The 19,034-nt window shown below is 38.4% G+C and overlaps 1 protein-coding gene across 1 annotated transcript in view; it reads right to left on the reverse strand.

The window, feature by feature from the left end:
• Positions 1-2,573: 2,573 nt before the first annotated feature.
• The window catches only part of Ddx10 (DEAD-box helicase 10), a 135,713-nt gene continuing 119,252 nt past the window's right edge, over positions 2,574-19,034 (reverse strand). Inside the window, exons 17-18 of the mRNA XM_051156448.1 lie at positions 17,784-17,920; positions 2,574-2,836 (exon numbers count right to left, since the gene is read on the reverse strand). Of these exons, the coding sequence (XP_051012405.1) occupies positions 2,659-2,836; positions 17,784-17,920 (315 nt within the window). The 3' untranslated portion in view covers positions 2,574-2,658. The remainder of the gene's footprint in view (positions 2,837-17,783; positions 17,921-19,034) is intronic.

Genomic DNA, 19,034 nt, shown 5'->3' on the forward strand with positions numbered 1-19,034 from the left:
GGTCGTGTTAAACCAGGACTCTGGTGTTCCTTGTTCTGCAGGTCTCGTCCCACCTAGTCTGCTTCACCTTGGGCCCAGACTGAAGGGCCACCTTTGTCTCTGGTCCACACTGTCCAGGTGGGTGGAAGTCTGACAGGACCTAATAGAGCCAGCATCTACCACACACTATTACCTGACTTTTAGATAGCTTTTAAAATTAGCAAAGAATACCCTGAACTGCTTAATGAAGATCCACTCAGTTCTACAGATAAACCACAATCCAAAGTACTTTATGAACCAAATGCCTTGCAATGTATGTATTCAATAATTATATACAGGCAGCCAATAAGCTTAATTTCTCTTCTTAAAACAAAACAAAACAAAACCTAAAATGGCACAGCATAAAATCAGTGGTAAGCCTTCAGTTTATGCATTCTTGCACTCAGTGACCTTTGAAAGTCTTCAATGACAAAAGACTGTGTCAGAAATTCTAACCTCAGAATTTTGGGATTTTAAGCCCCACTTTCCTTTCTTTTCTTCTCTATTAAAGTAATTACAACTAGTTTTCCTGTCCATCAACTGCATCTCCTTCCTACACAGGTGACAGAGCAGTGCATTACAATATACCTTTAAAAGCTGTCTCAGTTTATGGTGGAAGATTTATAAAAAAGGTTGGGAGGACTAGGACAAAACAATGCCTTCTACACAGGACAAGACAGTTGCACTCTTAAATTCACAGTAGCTGTGGCCACCTGCACATGATTGAACCACTCAACATTATGGCATGGCTGGGGCAGGGGGTACATGAGCCCCCCAATCAGAGCTGAGGAGCTACTTAGAGCTCCCAGCTGCTAGGAGAGGGAGACTCAGTTTTCTTCACAGATATGTTCCCTTACCGTGCCCCAGTGGACGGCCCCACTCCCATGGATATATAGGCAACACTAACTGGACTCAGTAGGTCATAAAAAAATAGAAAGCATAAAGTCAGAAGAGGGGAATGAAGAGGGGGTTCCCAGGAAGAGTTGGAGGGGAGAGTAGGTAAATATAATCAATGTATGTGGATTCTCAAAAATTAAATATTACATTAAAAAGTAAATAGATTTATCTTGGTTTGCTATGATTAGTCATTAAATCATAGCCCTAATTATAAACTATAGAGAAGGCACTGTATTGGCCTGCAGGATATAAAGGATGGATAAAACACAACCCTGTTCTCAAGGAAACTGTCAGAATAGGGCAACAGGCTTTTAGTCAAAGGATGACTGTATCACATGATAGACGCCGAGACAGGCGAGACAAGAGAGAAGCCTGCTCACATCTACAGGCTACGGAATGCATCCCAGGGAAGGTACGTTAGACAGTGTGCTGGTAGAAGCACAGACTAGTTAAGAACCTCAGGGGTCTGGGCAAATCCCAGTAAGACTCTGAACTCTGAGTAGAGGCTGAAGCTTTGAGAATAAGCAATGGATGGTCTCTAAAGAAAAACCAGCAGGAGCGGTGCATTGGGAATGGGGAAAACAGACAGTCATTTTGATTGTGAGAAGATGCTCACTCGTGAGGACACTGAACATACAAGAAAGAGGAGACAGTTTTTCATAAACAAATACAGACAGGCTGCATTGGAAGTGCTGAGATATGCAAGTGTGGTACAATCAATCTTCTTCCTTAAGAGCTTCCTTAAAGCTTGAATTTATAGCTATTACTGAAAAGTAGCCTTGATAGTGAATGCGATAGGAAAATGGGGTTAGGAAAAGAACCCTGAGTGTGATAATCTACATTAAATCAGCTGTTTAATGTCAATGCCCAGATTTCTCCACATGTTTTCTTTTTGGAGACTGATAGTATTTGTAACAAAACAAGGGTCTACCTCATTTTCTTACTATCAGGAGTTGGGTAGAAACCCATGACACCTGCTAAATAGAGCATATGAACAATGTCCTCAGATGTCTAGAGATTCTATGAATAACTGCCAGCATCTGCAAGTGTAAGTGCAATGTGTTACTTTTGAGCAGTCTAAATTAACAATGCAAAAAAAAAAAAAAAAAAGAAAGTTTCAGGAATTGGTTGTGTTTTGCAGATCACTGCATGCAATGAAAACAATAGTACTTTATATTATAGGAAATGTTTATTTTTTAATAACTCAATTAAAAAATACTCATTCTTTGTAATGTCTAGTCCATTATACTGCTTCTTTGGAAATAATGAAATATACATAAAATTATTAGTCATTTAACAGTAGCATTAAATTTTCTGTGTTGTCTAAACAATGGGTTTTTCTAAATGAACAAGGGATCCAGAACCTTCCTGTAAACAAAGACACAGAAACTAGGTACACAGCTCAGTAGCAGAGCACTATTTACCACATGCAAGGCCTTGGTTTAATCCTCAGCACTGCGAACACAAACAAAACAAGCATGTCCAATGATGAGGAATAGGAGCCTATAGGTAAGTTCTAACAGAGCACACGCTGCAAAATGGTAAAATATAAATACATTCTTACTCTGAGTATGTTCCTTGATGTTTCAAAACTCAGTTTGTGAATGTTGTGACCATTCTGTTAGAGACTGTATCCTCTAAGAATGGGACACATAGTACCTAAATGCTCCAAAGTTCTTTCTAACTTCTTGCGCACATAATGATGACCAGAGGTATCAAAGTACACAAAGGCACAGAAAACATTTAGCTTTGACTTCTGAGCAGGTGTAGCACCAGCTCTTCATCCTCTGCTAAAGACAAGCCTGTATCCAAAGGCTCTAATGTTTCCCACTTGGCCTTCTTTCCATGATGACTTCTTGGTCCTACATCATCCACTTCAGTGTTGCTTCTTTTCCTCATTTCTTGCTTCTTCTTGGTGTCACTGGTGGGAACAAATCCAATGATTTACTTTATAAATAATTAACTCATTACTATGAAGTCAAACATTTAAAATGGGGCAGAATAACCCAAATGTAGAACAGGTAGTTGGTAAAATGACATTATATGAGACAGAAAGAAACCAGAATACCAGGGCACCTATGTTACGTCTACACACTGCCATTAGGGCATGGTTACAGGGCCTAACATAAAACAGGCATGTGCAGGGTGCTGCACAAATAATGTGGCATTCCATATAACAATAACAGGAAGCTCTGGATATATTGTCCATAATTTGAAGGCACTGAAAAGCCTCTTAGGTTTATCACACTATATGGTAAGACTATCCTTGTCTTAACATATCAAACTATCTCCATTTAAAGTTAAGCTATTTTCCTTTGAAAATGCAGGCCTAATATGCACATACAATCTTAAGAAACAAAGCCCTGGCCAGGCATGGTGGCGCACGCCTTTAATCCCAGCACTTGGGAGGCAGAGGCAGGCGGATCACTGCAAGTTGGAGGCCAGCCTGGTCTACAAAGTGAGTCCAGGACAGCCAAGACTACACAGAGAAACCCTGTCTCGAAAAACAAGAAAGAAAGAAAAAAAGAAAGAAAGAAAGAAAGGAAGGAAGGAAGGAAGGAAGAGAAAGGAAAGAAACAGACAGACACTAAGTCCTGTTGATTAAGTCAGCATATATCGTGCACACTGGCCATTAAAGTAGAACTAACTTCTGAGAAAAAGGGGGAAAAAATCATTAAATGCATTAAATAAAAACAAAACACAGAGGGAAAAAAAAAAAAAACCACAGGGCAGGTGAGATGGGAACTCAAATAGCAGAATTATTTTCTGACTTCCACAAGTGTCCATGCACATTCATAATTCAATAAATGTATTTTTAAAAATCTTCAAGACACGCACGCGCATGCACACACACACATACACACACAGAGATCTTCAAAACACTTTGAGATATCATATTCAAGGCAATTCAGCTGTAGCGCATGGAACAGCATGGTGGCTTGAGTAAGAGTGGCCAACAATCTCCCCAGCCACACATCCATCAAGTTGAACAGAACAGCTATTTGCACAGGGTAAGGAAGTCAGTAATCACTTCTAAATAGCTCAACATAGTAAAAAAGCAAAAAACCAAAAACCATGATGACTGTAGGCATCTGGCTACTGTGTAGTTTAAATGCTGATTTCTGTAACCCTCGTGTCTGGTTACAAGGTTTGTTCTGAGAATTTACTATCTGAATGTTGTGTAAACTGTACTCCCCAACTGTGCCCCAATTGTGTCAATAAAGTAGCTTACAGCCAATTGATAAGCAGGGGAGAGAATAGGGCTGAACTTCCCACGAGCCAGACGAGGAGGAGTTAGGAGAGGAAGTAGGGAACTGAGCCAGGGTGTTCAGCCATAGGAGAGGTCTAAGGAAGATCAAGAGGAAGTGCTGGAGCTGAGGAAAGCTGCAAAGTCCAAGCATGCCTGGGACGTTTGCACAGCGTAGAGGGGTAAGAACAGACCGAAGCTGCTCAGGAGTTGTGATTATTTGTGTGATAGCCGGGTTAAGAAATAAGCTAAGAGAAACAAACACTATTTTATAAAAAATAACTGTTAACAGGTAACCACAAAGCAAATGCCTGTAACTGACAAACACCAAACAATACAGGAAATAAAAAACACAATAACAGTGTGATTCAATTTACTACCAAGACAGACAATGACACACACAGAGAGAGATAACCACAGAAAGACAAATACTTTATACAGAAAATCCCCAAATACCTACAAAATATTGGAACTAATCAGTAAACTCAGCAAAGCCACAGAATGTGAAATCAACATACAAAAATCAATAGCATTACTATGTACAACAATAAATTTTCTGAAATAGAAATCAAGAAAGCTATCCTACTTATAATAGTTATAAAAATAAAAGATCTAAGAATAATATCTACGTGAAGGAACTCAACAATGAGACACTAATGAAAAGATTTTAAAGAGGAAACAAAAAGTGAAAATATATTCTACATTCATAGATTAAAAGAATCAACAGTGTTTAAAACATCCAAAGTGACATCCAGAGTCAACACAATCCCTATCAAAGTATCACTGTCATTCTGTACAGAAGCGGGGAGAACAATTCTACAATTTACAAGGAATTATGACAAGATTTCTAAAATTTACATAAACCCATAATGAGGGGGAAGGAAGGGAGAAAGGAGGCAGGAGAAGGGGAGAGCAGAAGGGGAGAGGGAGGAGGAGAATGGAGAGGGGAGAGCGAGGAGAGAAACAGCCAAACTCTGAAGTTAAATCATTGACTTAGAATTGTTCTGAGAATTAAATGAAACTAGATAAATAAAAACATACAATAGTTCTTCACATTAACCTACTTACTGCCTAAAAATTACACCTGTTCAAAAATTTTTCACAGTGGCTGTATGTAATAATCAGAGGAAAAAACACATAAATATTACATTATTATTCCAACAACATGGGTGTTCAAAAAGAACAAACTGTTCACGTCTGAATGGACTCTATTACTGTTTAGAAGATAGCCTGATACAAAAGTGAAAATGCCTAATCAGCAAAAGCATTTATAACCAGCTGGAAGCAAAACTATAGCTAATTCTCTCACTTCCCTCCCAGAAGTACCCAAATGCTCTGACTCAGCCATTCTCTTTCGCCAATGGAGGAAAGGCAAACAAGATGACACGATGTGCTTTTATTCAAAGCCACAAATTGCTGAATTTTGAAAGGGAGCCTGGAACAATGAACACGAAAGACTTTTTTGAAAGAAACTCAGCCAGAAAGAATCAAGATAATTTTTGTTGATTTAAAAAAAAAAAAAAGCTTTAAAAAAGATATTCGGTCCTAATGTGCTTAGGAGTATGGCCAGCTTTGTGCCGATCCCACTGGGTTGTAAAGACAGCACTGGTCTTGTCCGTTTTGCACATCCACTGCTCCTCAGAGAGGCTCACAGAAAGCTTAATCAGTAGGCTCTATTAATATGTCTTCCTCTGTCAATGTCTCTTGTGGATTATATTCTCTGCAGAACATAGCAGCTTCAGATGTTTCCTCCAAAGGAAAATCGGATATGAATGTCGCCTATGTTCAATTAGCAAATGCAATTTTAGGAAGGCATTTTCTGACTACTTTCTATGGCAAGCAAATAAATAATGTTATGAATAACAAAATCATCTGGTAATGAAATGGGAATTCTATAGATAACCTGCCACAATTTAGGCCCAAGAAGCAATATTCAGAAAAGCAATGATATGGTTTCTTCAAAAAGGGCCTCTTTCCCATACTGCAGTGCTAACAGCCCTCAGCTGTTTCACACCCTGCTGCACTGGGCAAATGGCCTCTGTCCTATGAGTGCCTGTACATGGAGGGAGTTCACTGGATCTAAGAAGGGGCTGGGACATCCCCATCATTAGCCGACTAATATAAGCCATGTTCACTTAATTTCTTGGTTCTTAAATTGTTTTCTACAAATTCTAGAAGCACATCTGTGGCCAAGAGTTGTATCTATCAGTAGCTTGTAGTGGTGGTGATGCTTAATACTGACTGTCAAGTTGACAGATCCAATCATCTACCAGACAACCCCTGGGCATGTCTGTGTGGGAGTGTCTAGCATGGGTTAAGCAAGATGGAAGGATCCACCCTGAACACCAACTGAAATATCCCATGGGTTGAAGTCCTGGACCGAATAAAACTGTGGAAGCCATCTGGGTGGCAGTAGTCATACTTTCTCTGCTTCTTCACTAGAGATGCAATGTGACCAGCTTCCAGTGACCTGCTGCCATCTCTTCCCAGCCATAACTGCCTGTGTCCCTTAGAATCTAAGCCAATAAAGCAAACCATTCTCCCCTTAAGCTGCTTTTTGTCCAGTGTTTAGTTACAGCAACAAAGGGAAAACAAAATAAAACAAAACTCCATAAAACAGCCCAGCCTAACACAGCAAAACATCATCAGTAACATTTAGCAAGTAGAGGTTAAAACATTCTGAAGATGCTAAGGCTGGAAAAATGAAACTGTGATTTACTCCAGAATAGAAATTCACAATTATGAGCTCCATTCATAAAGTAAGTGAACCCTAATGAACTGTAGGGAGTAAAATGGCACACAGATAACTGGCAGTACCTACCTACCTGCACCATGCCTACCTGCACCATGCCTACCTGCACCCTGCCTTCAGGGTGCAGAATATCTGGGGTTGCGTTCCACATTTTATCTTTCTATCAGCACTCCTACAGATTATAAAGTGCTGAACTCTCCCTCAATCTTGAAATGTTTGAGCCAAGTATCAGAAAGGGCCATATTACAATAACTCAACATTAACAACATAAAGCACATCTTAAAAAGTAAAAGTAAAGCTTAGTCAGAGCACCAAAAGCCCCTACTAACAAAGTCGAAATATTCAGAGATCCAATCTTTTAATAATCTGAAAACCAGAGATTTCATTATTGTGCATTTAAAGAACAAATCATACAACTAAGTACAGGTTAAAACATGTTTATATGTACTATGAATAGACAATAAAGGGGAATTCAAAGACTGAGACCTTACTGAAAACAGAAATACAAGAGAATGTCACAGTACCTAAATCAAATATATGAGCCCATTATTTATTGGTAATAATGAGGGAAAGAGAAAAATGGAAATGTGAAATGTTAAACGTTAATATGTTAAGTGATTTTTAAGCAGGACGTAACTTCCTTATTTCCTAAATTCTCTGAATCTCTAATTCAAAAATCTTCTAAAAGCTAAACTTATTTTTTCTATAGTTTTGATTTTCTGGCTTCAACATTCATTTTTTTCAGATAACTATAATTGTGTCTCCCACAACAAGAACAGCTTCTGTGTTAAATTCAAGAGTAGCAAAAGATGGAGGACACCCTCATCTGCACATTGGGTCAGCATTTCCACCAGGGCTCTCTATCGGGAGTAAGGTGTCTCTTTCCAGTTGTGTCTTGAACTTAAGACTCATCTACACGTCAACATCCTCTCTGAAAGGTACACAACTGGCCTATCAATGGGGATCTCCTCCCTCTGAATTTGATACAGCTTACATTGTTCATTAGTTATGTGGACCCAGCACTGCTCCTTATGGGTATTAATATGACTGCCCTCACCTGTTTGGCAGCACCTTTGAAGAGTTTTAGAGTAAGCATGCCAAGAAAATTTTCTTCTGGGAATCTTGCCCAAGGCAATAATTATGGATATGCTCAAATATTTCTTATGGAAGATATTTAAGATAGAGCTATTTTTAATTTCAGAAGGTGAAACCCCCAAAGATCTAACCCTAAAGGATTGACTCTGTAAATACTTTATACAAATAAACATAAGATATTAAGAATATACTATAAATATATATGAATACTGAAATTTTTAAAGAAACCAACAGGGAATGAAGATCCATCCACATTATAAAGATTTGGAGGTTTACTTTTAAATGTTTGTTTTGTTAATGCATGTATCTTCTGCTTTTTCTGTAATCATTCTATATTAGTCTTTGAAATAAAAATTAAATTCAAAGTTCTAAGTAGCTAGGTACATGTTAATTATTCTTTGTAATTCCACAAACCTTCAAAGCACACAGTATGCTACAAATAAAAAGTTTTTTTTCCATTGATACTCTAACGTAGCACAGAAATTGAGGAAGGTTAAGACATAAGTGGGTCAGGATATATATGGGTGCTGGGTTATTTTCAGTAGATTTTTCAAAAGCTAGGAATTGTAGTGCTCCGCCATGATCACAGTACTTGGAAGAATAAAGCAATTGCATTGCAAGATGGAGGCCAGTCTGGGCTACTTAATCAACAGGAGAAAGCAAAAATATAAACTAGATTACCTCCCAGCCTTTGCTTAGGACCCACCCATCTTTTCTTCCTTCTCCTTCTTCCTATTCTAACAGGATCCTGGAATAGCTTAAAATGGCTGTCGATCTTCTTATATGCATGACCTGCCACAAAGCTAGTACCAGTCAGGACATCGATGGGTATAAGAGTGTTGTGATGAAGCATAGCTGAGACTCTTCTCTGGCAGAAATACAGATAACTCTAGGATCATTACTATACTATTAGGTTTCATATTTAAATTGCAATAATTGTCCAGAGTATTTGTGATTCAAATACTAGGATAAATTATTCATTCTTTTCTTACAGAAGGCGTTTAATAATTCTTCAGACCTTTATTCAGAGAGGGCTTTCTTAACTACTTCATCTAAAGTGAACTCCCAATTCTGCCTTCACCAATTTTTTTTTTTTTTTCGAGACCCTCATGGCAAACGGCGTCTCACTTTCCACTGATTTCTTTGTGGTGTGTCTGCTTCCCAGAAGTACGAGCTCTATGAGAGCTGGGGTCCGTTCTCTTTGTCACTCTCTGCCTACCATAGAGCCAATTTCAGTTTATTAACTATCTACATATATAGAGTAAATGCTAATGAACCAACAGAGAAGGGCACTAGCTTTGTAATATGGATATCTCTGTGTATATTGAATACATCACATAGCTTTAATTTCACTGCATCATTCATTTCAACCAGTGTAATATTTCTGCAGACTATTCTAAATGTAGGGGCTGACATTTTTAATATTAAGCACTTTATAAATGATTTTGAGAAGGAAAATAATAAAAGAGGATATCCCAGAAAACATTATATTCTTATCAATTATATGCTGATTTAGAAACTCCTGCCAGCTTCACTTATACTAATTACAACAATTATCACCCTGTATCACTGACCCTACTGTGTTTCATATCTGGCTTTCTTTTTACTCTCATTACATCTTCAACGATAATCTTATGAATTATACATTATCATTTGGCTGACCATGAAACCAAGGAGAGATTAAATAATATGTCTAAGCTGCAAAACTTGTAAAAGGAATTCAAAGCTCTGACTGCAGCAAAGCCAAACTTTGTTTTAATACAGGATTAATTCCCCCAATCACATACGTCTTCTCATGTTGCAAAGTTCGTGTCAATATTCCTGAGCTACGTGGACTGGTGCATGTGACAAACATTCTGACTCCTGACTCACAGAACCTCATGCAGCTCACATATCACCTCTTGCTAGAGCAACTACTGTTGTGCCACCAATGTCCCTGAGATTATTCCGCAGAACTAGATAGAGATTGTATTGATAGGAAAAAGGCAAAGAGAGAGAAACTGACTGTGATATATTTTTCCATCAATCAGAAATGGGTTTTATTACACTGTCATTCCTAGGAAGCTTTATCCAGTACTTAAAGGAGTGGCGGGGGTTAATATATCACAAGAACAAGAACAAAACAAAAATTGGCACCTGTCATGCATAGTAGACTGCTCAGATTAAACAGCATATATTAAAATAATGTAGGGGATTGGAGAAAAAAACAAGGGCATCAGAATGTCTTTAACTTGAACCATAGGGGTACAAGGTTGTTGCAGGTAAAATTATACCAAGCCTTAAGAATAGTTCACGTGTTATAAGACATGGCTCTGATCCAGACTAGAAAACAAAGATCTGCTAGGAAAACTTGTCAATTTCTGCTGTATACGGTGCTTTAGATGAAGATAGTGCAGTGGAGTGGAGTCCCAAGGGTATTAGGGCAAGCAGTTCATATAAGCTTAACTTGGAAAAGAGCTTCTGCCCTGAGGAGAGCTGTGTGTGTGTGTGTGTGTGTTACATCATAAAACACAAGATCAACATCACTGCACACCTTAGAAATCTAACAAAAGTCAGTGCAAAGGACTGCTGAAAGAACACATTTTATTGTGGTGACAGTACAGATCTTCATTTTCCTTGATACCCCCCTCTCCACTCCACTCCCCCGAGAGCATAGAAAAGAATTAGGTAAAAGTGCAAACTGGCCTAGTTGCTAAGGAGATGAGGTGGGTATTTAGAGGTAGAAAAACAGATACTCCCTTATACAAAAATCCCTGCTGCTTATATTGTCTGTGGAAAGCCACTGCAGACCAAGTTCAGCATCTCAGTGCCTAGTCTGGGTCCCAAGAACATGTGTAAAACTGTGTGTCTGTAATCCTAGTGCTCCTACGGTGAGATGCGAACCAAACAACAAGGAGAGCCTGCTTCGGACAAAGTAGATGATGACACCTGGTGTGCTGGCTAGTTTAATGTCAACTTGACCCAAGCTATTGTCACCTGAGAGGAAGGAACGTTGGCTGACAAAATGTCTTCATAAGACTGGGCTGTAGGCTAGGGTATTTTCTTAATTATGATTGATGGGAGAAGGCCCAGCCCATTGTGGGTGGTGCCACCTCTGAGTTGGTGGTCCTGGGTTTTGTAAGAAAGCAGATCAGGCAAGCCACGAGGAGCAAGCCAGTAAGCAGCACTCCTCCAAGGCTTCTCCGTCAGCTCCTGCGCCATTTGAGTTCCCTTCCCATTTGAGTACTTGCCTTGGCTTCTTTTAATGATGGGCTAAATGTGGAAGCATAAGCAAAATAAACCCTTTCTTCCCCAAGTTTCTTTTGGTCATGGTGTTTTATCACAACAATAGTAACCCTGCCAAAGACACCTGAGGCTGTCCTCTGACATCCATGCATGCCCTACAGCATGCACATACCCACAGTCATATACATGAACATACACACACACACACACACACAAACACACTGAAAACTGTTTCTGCCCATCTTTTCTCCCTCAGAAATTCATCTTTGAGGCACATGTGCTTGTGAAAAGTCCTCTGTGTATTATAAACCTGACTGAAAATCTTGAAACAGTAGTTGCTGAGCAAAAATGACTGAAGAGATGCCACAGAACTATTTACTAAGAGCAGCTAGAGAGACTGAAGTAACTCACTTACTAAGACATTTACAAAGACAATCAAACTTACTCAAAATCAGCATCAAACAGATGCTTTAAGGGGAAAACCAAACACACAAAAGACCAAACAAAAAACCCAAACATGTAACCATCTATTGATTAGCATTAAGAACCAGTTAAGAGCAGTTAATCACACATGAATTGGACCCATTTATTCAACACAGGCTAAGGTATCCTCCACACAGAAGTTATTTGCTTAAATTGTGACAACAGCCTTAGCACAAGCTGTAAGTCTAACTGGCCTTATGCTAGCTAGAACAACCTACCAAACACACGACTATACAACACTTCCTGTGTCATCCGTCTGTGCCCCCGTTTTTTTCATTGTTTGTTTCTGTAGTCATGAAGAATGACCCAGAGCTTGCACATGCTAGGAAAGCCCTCTGCCTTAGCCTGGCAATTTCTTACAAAGGAGTCAGGCTTGGCTCAACGCTGCAGTCTACAAATAAAAGATTGAAAGGGAATACAAAGAGTCTAACTTTTTTTGTTTGAAACATTAAGGCTATAAATATTAAACACTCAATTTTATTGGATAATGAATATCTAGAACATCCAGGTGTTTCTCTTTAATCATATTTAATACTTGGAAATTTTTTCCATCATTTGTAATCCACATGAGGATGACCATAAGCCAAACATGATGAATAGTACTGTATACACAAAAATTAATATGCAAAGAGTCAAATCTCTTAGTTTTAACTGTGAGACATGGTTAAAAGAAGCAATCTAATCGAAAGAGTTTAAAAGAACAGTTGTCCTCTCACCCATCTGCAGGTGTAGCTTAGCTGTTATTTTCTTCAAGAAACTCTTCCTGATCCACAAGGCTCAAGTGAGGCCCAGCGCTGATGTGCCCTTCCTAGCACATCTCCAGGCATGCAAATCACAACATTCATGCATTACAAGTTTCAACACCATGCGCTGAACTCTTTGTAACCACAACTAAAGTAAAAGTTCTGTGAAAGCCAGGAATGGTGTTTCTGTTTATTCATTTGTGCTCTGTGCCTGCATTTATTATGGATAGTACATACAGGCAGTAAGTCATTCTTTGTGGAAAAAATGTATTGAGAGAAGTGACAGTCACTCAGGTGACAAACAAATCTGATATTTCATTATTATTTTATTTTATTTTGAATGTGTGTTTATGTATGTGTGCAGCAACTATGTTCAGGTGCTGACAGAGGCCAAAAGAAGGGAATAGATCCTGGAATTGCAGTTACAGGAAGTTTTGATATTTATAAGTTACGTAGAATGTGGATAAAACAATGTAAACATTCTTACTGTGTTTTCACCACAGAGATAAATAATTTTTTCCATTCAAGCATTGTAACTACAATACATGGACTACTTGAAAATCATTTCTACACCCAAAGGCAACTGCATAAGTTAGTCTTTTCCTGCTAAAAGATAAACATGCTTCAAAACATATTAGAGATAAGGACAATGACTGTTTACTTCTTAACAGACCAAGGAATATAATGTCACAAAGTCAACCAGGCAAAGCCCTAGTTTTCCTATGAAGTTGTTTTGTCTCTATTTTAGTAATAACAAAAAGAAATCCCAACATCTATGAGTTCTACCTAAACTAATTCCACAGGCCCAGAAAGAAAAAAAAGAGAAGGAAAAAGTCAGAAAAAACTAGACTGACTCTTTGAAATGGATGAAAATGAAGAATGAATCAGAGAAAAAAGCAAGCTTTGTGTCTGAATCTGCTATGAAAAAGACTACAGTAAGCTTGGGGCTGAGACAAACTTTGGCTAACAGCACAAGCCTCCTGTATGAGCACATTTCCTGCTCCCTGCCCCCATTTCAGTTGTTTCTGGGGATAAACCAGGATGCTTTATTCTTTAAAGTTTACACATGGGTATACTGTATTTTCACCATTGCCATCCCCAGGCCTCTCCTCCCATGTAGGAGCCTTAAAAGGAACTCAAGGCCACATAATGTTCAGTGTTCCTAGGACCACAACAAGCAAGAGCTGTGTCTCTGCTGTGCTAAATTAAAGGAGTTGAACAATGAGCATTAGAGTCTCTGGAACCTCAGCAGGACATTCAGCACTTTGGATAACTCCAGAGGCCCGAGGGTGGTTCGAATCCTCCTGCAGCTGTGCAATGAACTGAGAAGGACAGAAATATAAACTTTTAAAAATCCTGTCCGACTTCCCTGAGGAAGAGCTACTGAGCACAGATTTGGTCATTCTTCATTAAATCTGGCTCACCTTCTTCCTACTGACAAAGTGTCTTTCCATGTAGAGAGACAAAGTGTTCCTTATGATGAATATTTATGAACAGCTACAAAGTTAAAAAAAAAAAAAAAACTTTCAAATGAAACTAATTCATACTGGTTTAAGACTACCAGCTATTTCCTAATTGCTCTACCTAGTCCCTTAAGACTGAACTCGTCTTTGGAAGCTCCAAGTTTATATGCAAAGAATAAGCTTCTGGGAGAGTCATGATAACAAGATCATGGGAATTGTAGGTACTCACTGGAACCAAGAAATAACACAGCAAGCAGATCTGTAAACGTGCAGTGAGAACACCCAAGAGCTGATATCACAAAACCTCAGTGAGTCATCAAGTCTGCGACAGGCAAAGAAAAGATGTAGCCCGACGGGATCAGAGGACACCTGTGCCTACATTATTTCTGCAAAAAGTAGTAGCTGCAGCAATTACTCTTGTTAAAATGTACTATCATTGGCCTTCTGAATACTTTAGCTAAATTGCAGACGACTCCTTATAGGGTTTACCTTATGTATCAATTCGTCTTGATGTTAGTAAGCATGACTTGGGCTACTTGGAAAGAAATATAAATAAAATGTATCTTCCATAAGGACATGAAACACCAGGGGTACATGTCTGCCTACCAGAGTCTAGTGCAGTGATTCTGAACTACTATAAACACCCCTGCCCCAACTCCAGGCAACCTAGCAACATCTAAAGTCATTTTTTATCTCAGCTCAGAGGATGAGGGATATACTACTCCTGGTGGCCACATGCAATGTTAAACTACCTCTAGCCCCAACTGCCCCAAACACTATCACCTGAGCCAGAATATCAACAATCCTAAAGCTAGTTAGTTAGTACATGGACCCAACCTCCAGTCAAGCGTCATCAAATGTGTCTTCAGTTTTCCTGACCAACTTCTCTTAAAGCCACACAAGTTCCATGTCATGTGACTGAAGCAGTAGAACTAGGCAATCAGATTCACTTACACATACTTTCTGTGATCATGGCCATAAATTATTTTACCCTCTTAAAGGCTTTATTTCTCCATCTGTAAGAAGAGAAGGCTGAACAACACAATGCGTATGTATGTACACACACACACACACACACACACACACACACACACACACACACACAAACCAGAGAACTCTTAAATATACTGAAGGAATAAAATCCTCATGATAGCAATAAAATCCTGTCCATACACTCTTCAACAAAGACTATTATTTTAGCTTAGGACAAGCTGAGCAACTTTAATCTGCCACCGCTAAGTGGCTGACCTTGTAACTGAACTGTCTTAACTCCCTTGTACTGCTTAGCTATATTGCATCTGAAACTCCATCTTACAATAAAATGTTTCGGTAGCTTTTGAGATACTTTATCGTCTTTGTCACTGTACTATCCACTCCCAGCTTCTTCAATCTATAGTCTATTGTTTCTTGAATTATTCAAACTTTTAGGGCCAAGCAGATAGCCTCTTATACTTTTATTATCAATCAATTAAGAAATTCAAATATTTAAAGGCCTTCATATTCACATCATTAATACTGACAGAGAGAACAGAAGCTGGAACTGCAAGTGTTCCTATAAAAGAGAATCAATGTAAAGTCAGGCTTCCCTGAAAGACAATTAAGAGAGTAAACTATGATAAAAACCAATGTGAGACTATTAGAGAACAAACCACATTAGCTGCAGTAGAAAACGCTACTATGCAGAAATAATGACAAACATGAAACGCAACACTCGCTGAAGGATAACTTAGAAACTAACCTAAACTGCTTACTCCTCGAGTGGCACAATCATGTGTGTAGTTTTCTAAATCCTAACAAATTTTTTTTGCCCAAAGTCTCTATTTTTCTAAAGCCTAATGAAATAATTTGACCCTTGGTGCTCTTTGCGCTAGTAAAATTAGTATGCCTGTTATTTAGCATCAGAAAACACTATAAAGTTGGTATGTTTACTAGCTAGTTGCCCAATAGCAAATCCCTGAAGCTTCTGACACCATTACATGTCGGATAAGTAAAAATTTCCTTTTACCAATAAGCACACAGTTTGAAAAAAGACTAACTCGGTATCTCTTTGTAGCATGGCTTTCCAAGAAAATACCTTTTTTTTTTTTTTGAGACCTTTGCCAAATACTGTTCTTCTTTAAAGATAAATTAATGTTTTCTGTGGCCTATTTCTTCAACTCTAGACTCCCTGGGCTATCATCTGAGGGGGTCTCACCAACCTTTGTTTTCACATCAAAAATATTAAATTTATCTGTCATTGCTACCTAACTTTTATTGAATGAATTAGGAAAGCCATGAAGCTTAATACTCAATACAAGCTTATTATAATACACAGAACTCTTTTTTAAAATGCTGAGTTAAGTCACACCATTATTCGATTTACCACATTTCATTTAATTTTGGCATAGAGGCAAATAGAGGCTAGACAAATGAACGGGTTTTAAATGGAAAGAATTTTATTATTTATATAAAAATTTTCTGTTATTTTATTTGCTAATGGGAAAAAGTGTGAAAGTGTAATGCCATCTTTTAATTCTCAGAGGTTTTTGGGTTTTTTAAAATTATAAATATTTTAATTTAAATAAATCAGTATTTATTTGTTAATTCATTCATTAGCATAGGGGAATTGTGGAGGATGTGCCCACAATGGAGGTCTATAATATGCATTATACTGGAAAACTGGCAGGTACTGTTTGAGATGATTGAGAAGGTGGAAATGAGTTTGGTCCCCTCACTCCAGACCCAGGCATGTCTATGTCAAGTATCCTCTAAGATTCCTTGTCTGGGAATGGGAACCCCAAACAAACTGTGACAGGAAAGGAGAAGTGACAGCAAAAAAGCCCAAGAGCAAAAATATTGTTCCTTGAGAACAGGTAAAAGATAAACAATTTCCACAGTGTTTATACTGTGATATAAAAATGCCTGCAGTAGAAAGAGAGGTCAGAAGTTATACATCCATGGAGAAAATACAAAATTGGGAACTCCAGCTGAGTGCCAGGACATCCCCAGCCAGCTTCTGCTGGACATCACCATGAGAGTCAGATCTGATGATGTTCTCGCTATCTGTTGCATTTGTTCTTTTATTTGGAAGTCCTGCCCAGGGGGATACTTTGCTCTACTTGGGACTCCCTCTATTAGGAACTTCATCGAGCTGCCTTAAGGAGGAGGGTCAGATATAATATTGTAGGTTACTCTCCAAACCATATAGTACAAAGTCAAAAGACAACTTACCAGAGTTGGTTCTCTCATTCTATCACGTGTGTCTCTAGGATCAAACTTGACTGCAAGTCCCTTTACCTGCTGACCCACCTCACCTGCCCACTTTTCTTGTTTTCTAAGACAAGGTTCCATTTTATGTTCCAGGTTGTCTTGGAACTCATGTGTATAGCCCAAGATGGTCTTTAATATATGGGGATTCTCCTTTATCAGCCTCCTAAGTGGTGGAATTTCAGATATGTCCTACACACCCAGATTCTCAGGGATAATTTTTAAATAGTCTTCTCATCAAAATCCATTGATAGTTATCAAAATAAACCCCTGCCTGTTTGTACTTATTCTACTTTATAAACTGTTCAAGTATAAAAGATTAAGAATGAGGGAGGAGGGGAAAAAGAAAAAAGAGCACGAAAACAGAATTTGTATATCATAGTTATTTGTGCTAACAGGAAATAAAAAAATTAAATTAGCCAAAATCCTTAAAATGATCAGAAGAGTATGACATACAGAACAAGCAGAAGCAGGATTTTATAGGACATTAAAGGTTAAAAAACAACAAAACAAAACAAACCTTGAAGTAATAGTTTAGTAGCCATTGAATTCATTAAAACAGGAAGGGCGTATGTGTGAAATTTGTAGTGGTGACACTAAGGGTAAGAACACACCTTGTCGTCAGCTTTAGATCTTCACTCTCAGAGTCTTCAGAACTTCTGTACTTATCTGGATCTGGAAGTGTGCTTGGATCAAACCCACCATCATCTTCATCACTCCAGTCCAGAAAGGCTTCCTCTTCATCTTTGGCCTAAGAAAATACAAGGAGAATCACAATGTAAAAAGCCAACTGATAATGGAAGAATAAGGATACAAGAAATAGCTGATAGTAGTCAAGTTTTGTTATAGACTCAAATGGAATAGTCCTCTGATATTCTCAAATTACAAGACTTGTAAAGGCCTCGAAACAAGACTTTAAGAACTTCAACATTTATAAAGACAATCTGTATTATTTCAAAATTACAATAAAACACATAGTCCAGGAAGTATAACTCTATTGAGTTCCGTTCTCCGTTTTACTTTTTCCACGTAACTCAATTACAAAGAAAAAAGCACCAAGTTGTTTTATTATTCTCATATTCATATTCTCTCTCTCTCTCTCTCTCTCTCTCTCTCTCTCTCTCTCTCTCTCTCTCTCTCTCTCTCTCTCCTCCTCTCTCTCTCTCGCTCTCTCTCTCTCTCTCTCTCTCTCTCTCTCTCTCTCTCTCTCTCTCTCTCTCTCTCTCTCTCTCTCTGTGTGTGTGTGTGTGTGTGTGTGTGTACTTCAAAATTATTAGTTGAAAATGTCAAAGACCAGAAGTAATAACATTTGTCTGATTTTTATGACAAATGTCTACATTTTAAAATGCAATCAGATCTGCAAGAGCCCTCTTTATATCACTGGCATTTAAGTGAGGAAAGAATGTGACTAAGAGCACTGGGGCAGCAAAGGATGGAGAAGGGAAGAGCAGGGGAGTGGGGAGGGGCCAGAGTGAACAACTACACACCCAAGGCACAGCATCATCTCTATCAAACTGATTTCTAGAAGACTCCTTTGGTTACCTGGTAGATAAAACTCAAATGCAGCTGCATGAATAAAAACAGTAAGTGGGACTCAAATTTGAAAGTCTAAATGAGCTTCCTTCAGTCAACATATTTATAAATCTTTTTCAGACCAAGTATGACAAACCTAATGATTTTTATTTTATTCAACTGATCAAGGAGTTCCCAGAAACAGAATCACTATGCAGAATAGCAAAATAAACATCTACACAAGTTCAAACTATTGCAGAAATTCTCTTACACATACGAATGGCTCTCCTAACAATCTTTAAATATAAGAAAATGAGGATCAAGTTAAGAAGGTAGGGATTAGTCACCTCTGC

Source organism: Acomys russatus, chromosome 14 (genome assembly GCF_903995435.1).
Source record: "Acomys russatus chromosome 14, mAcoRus1.1, whole genome shotgun sequence".
In the NCBI taxonomy this organism is placed as follows: Eukaryota; Metazoa; Chordata; class Mammalia; order Rodentia; family Muridae; genus Acomys; species Acomys russatus.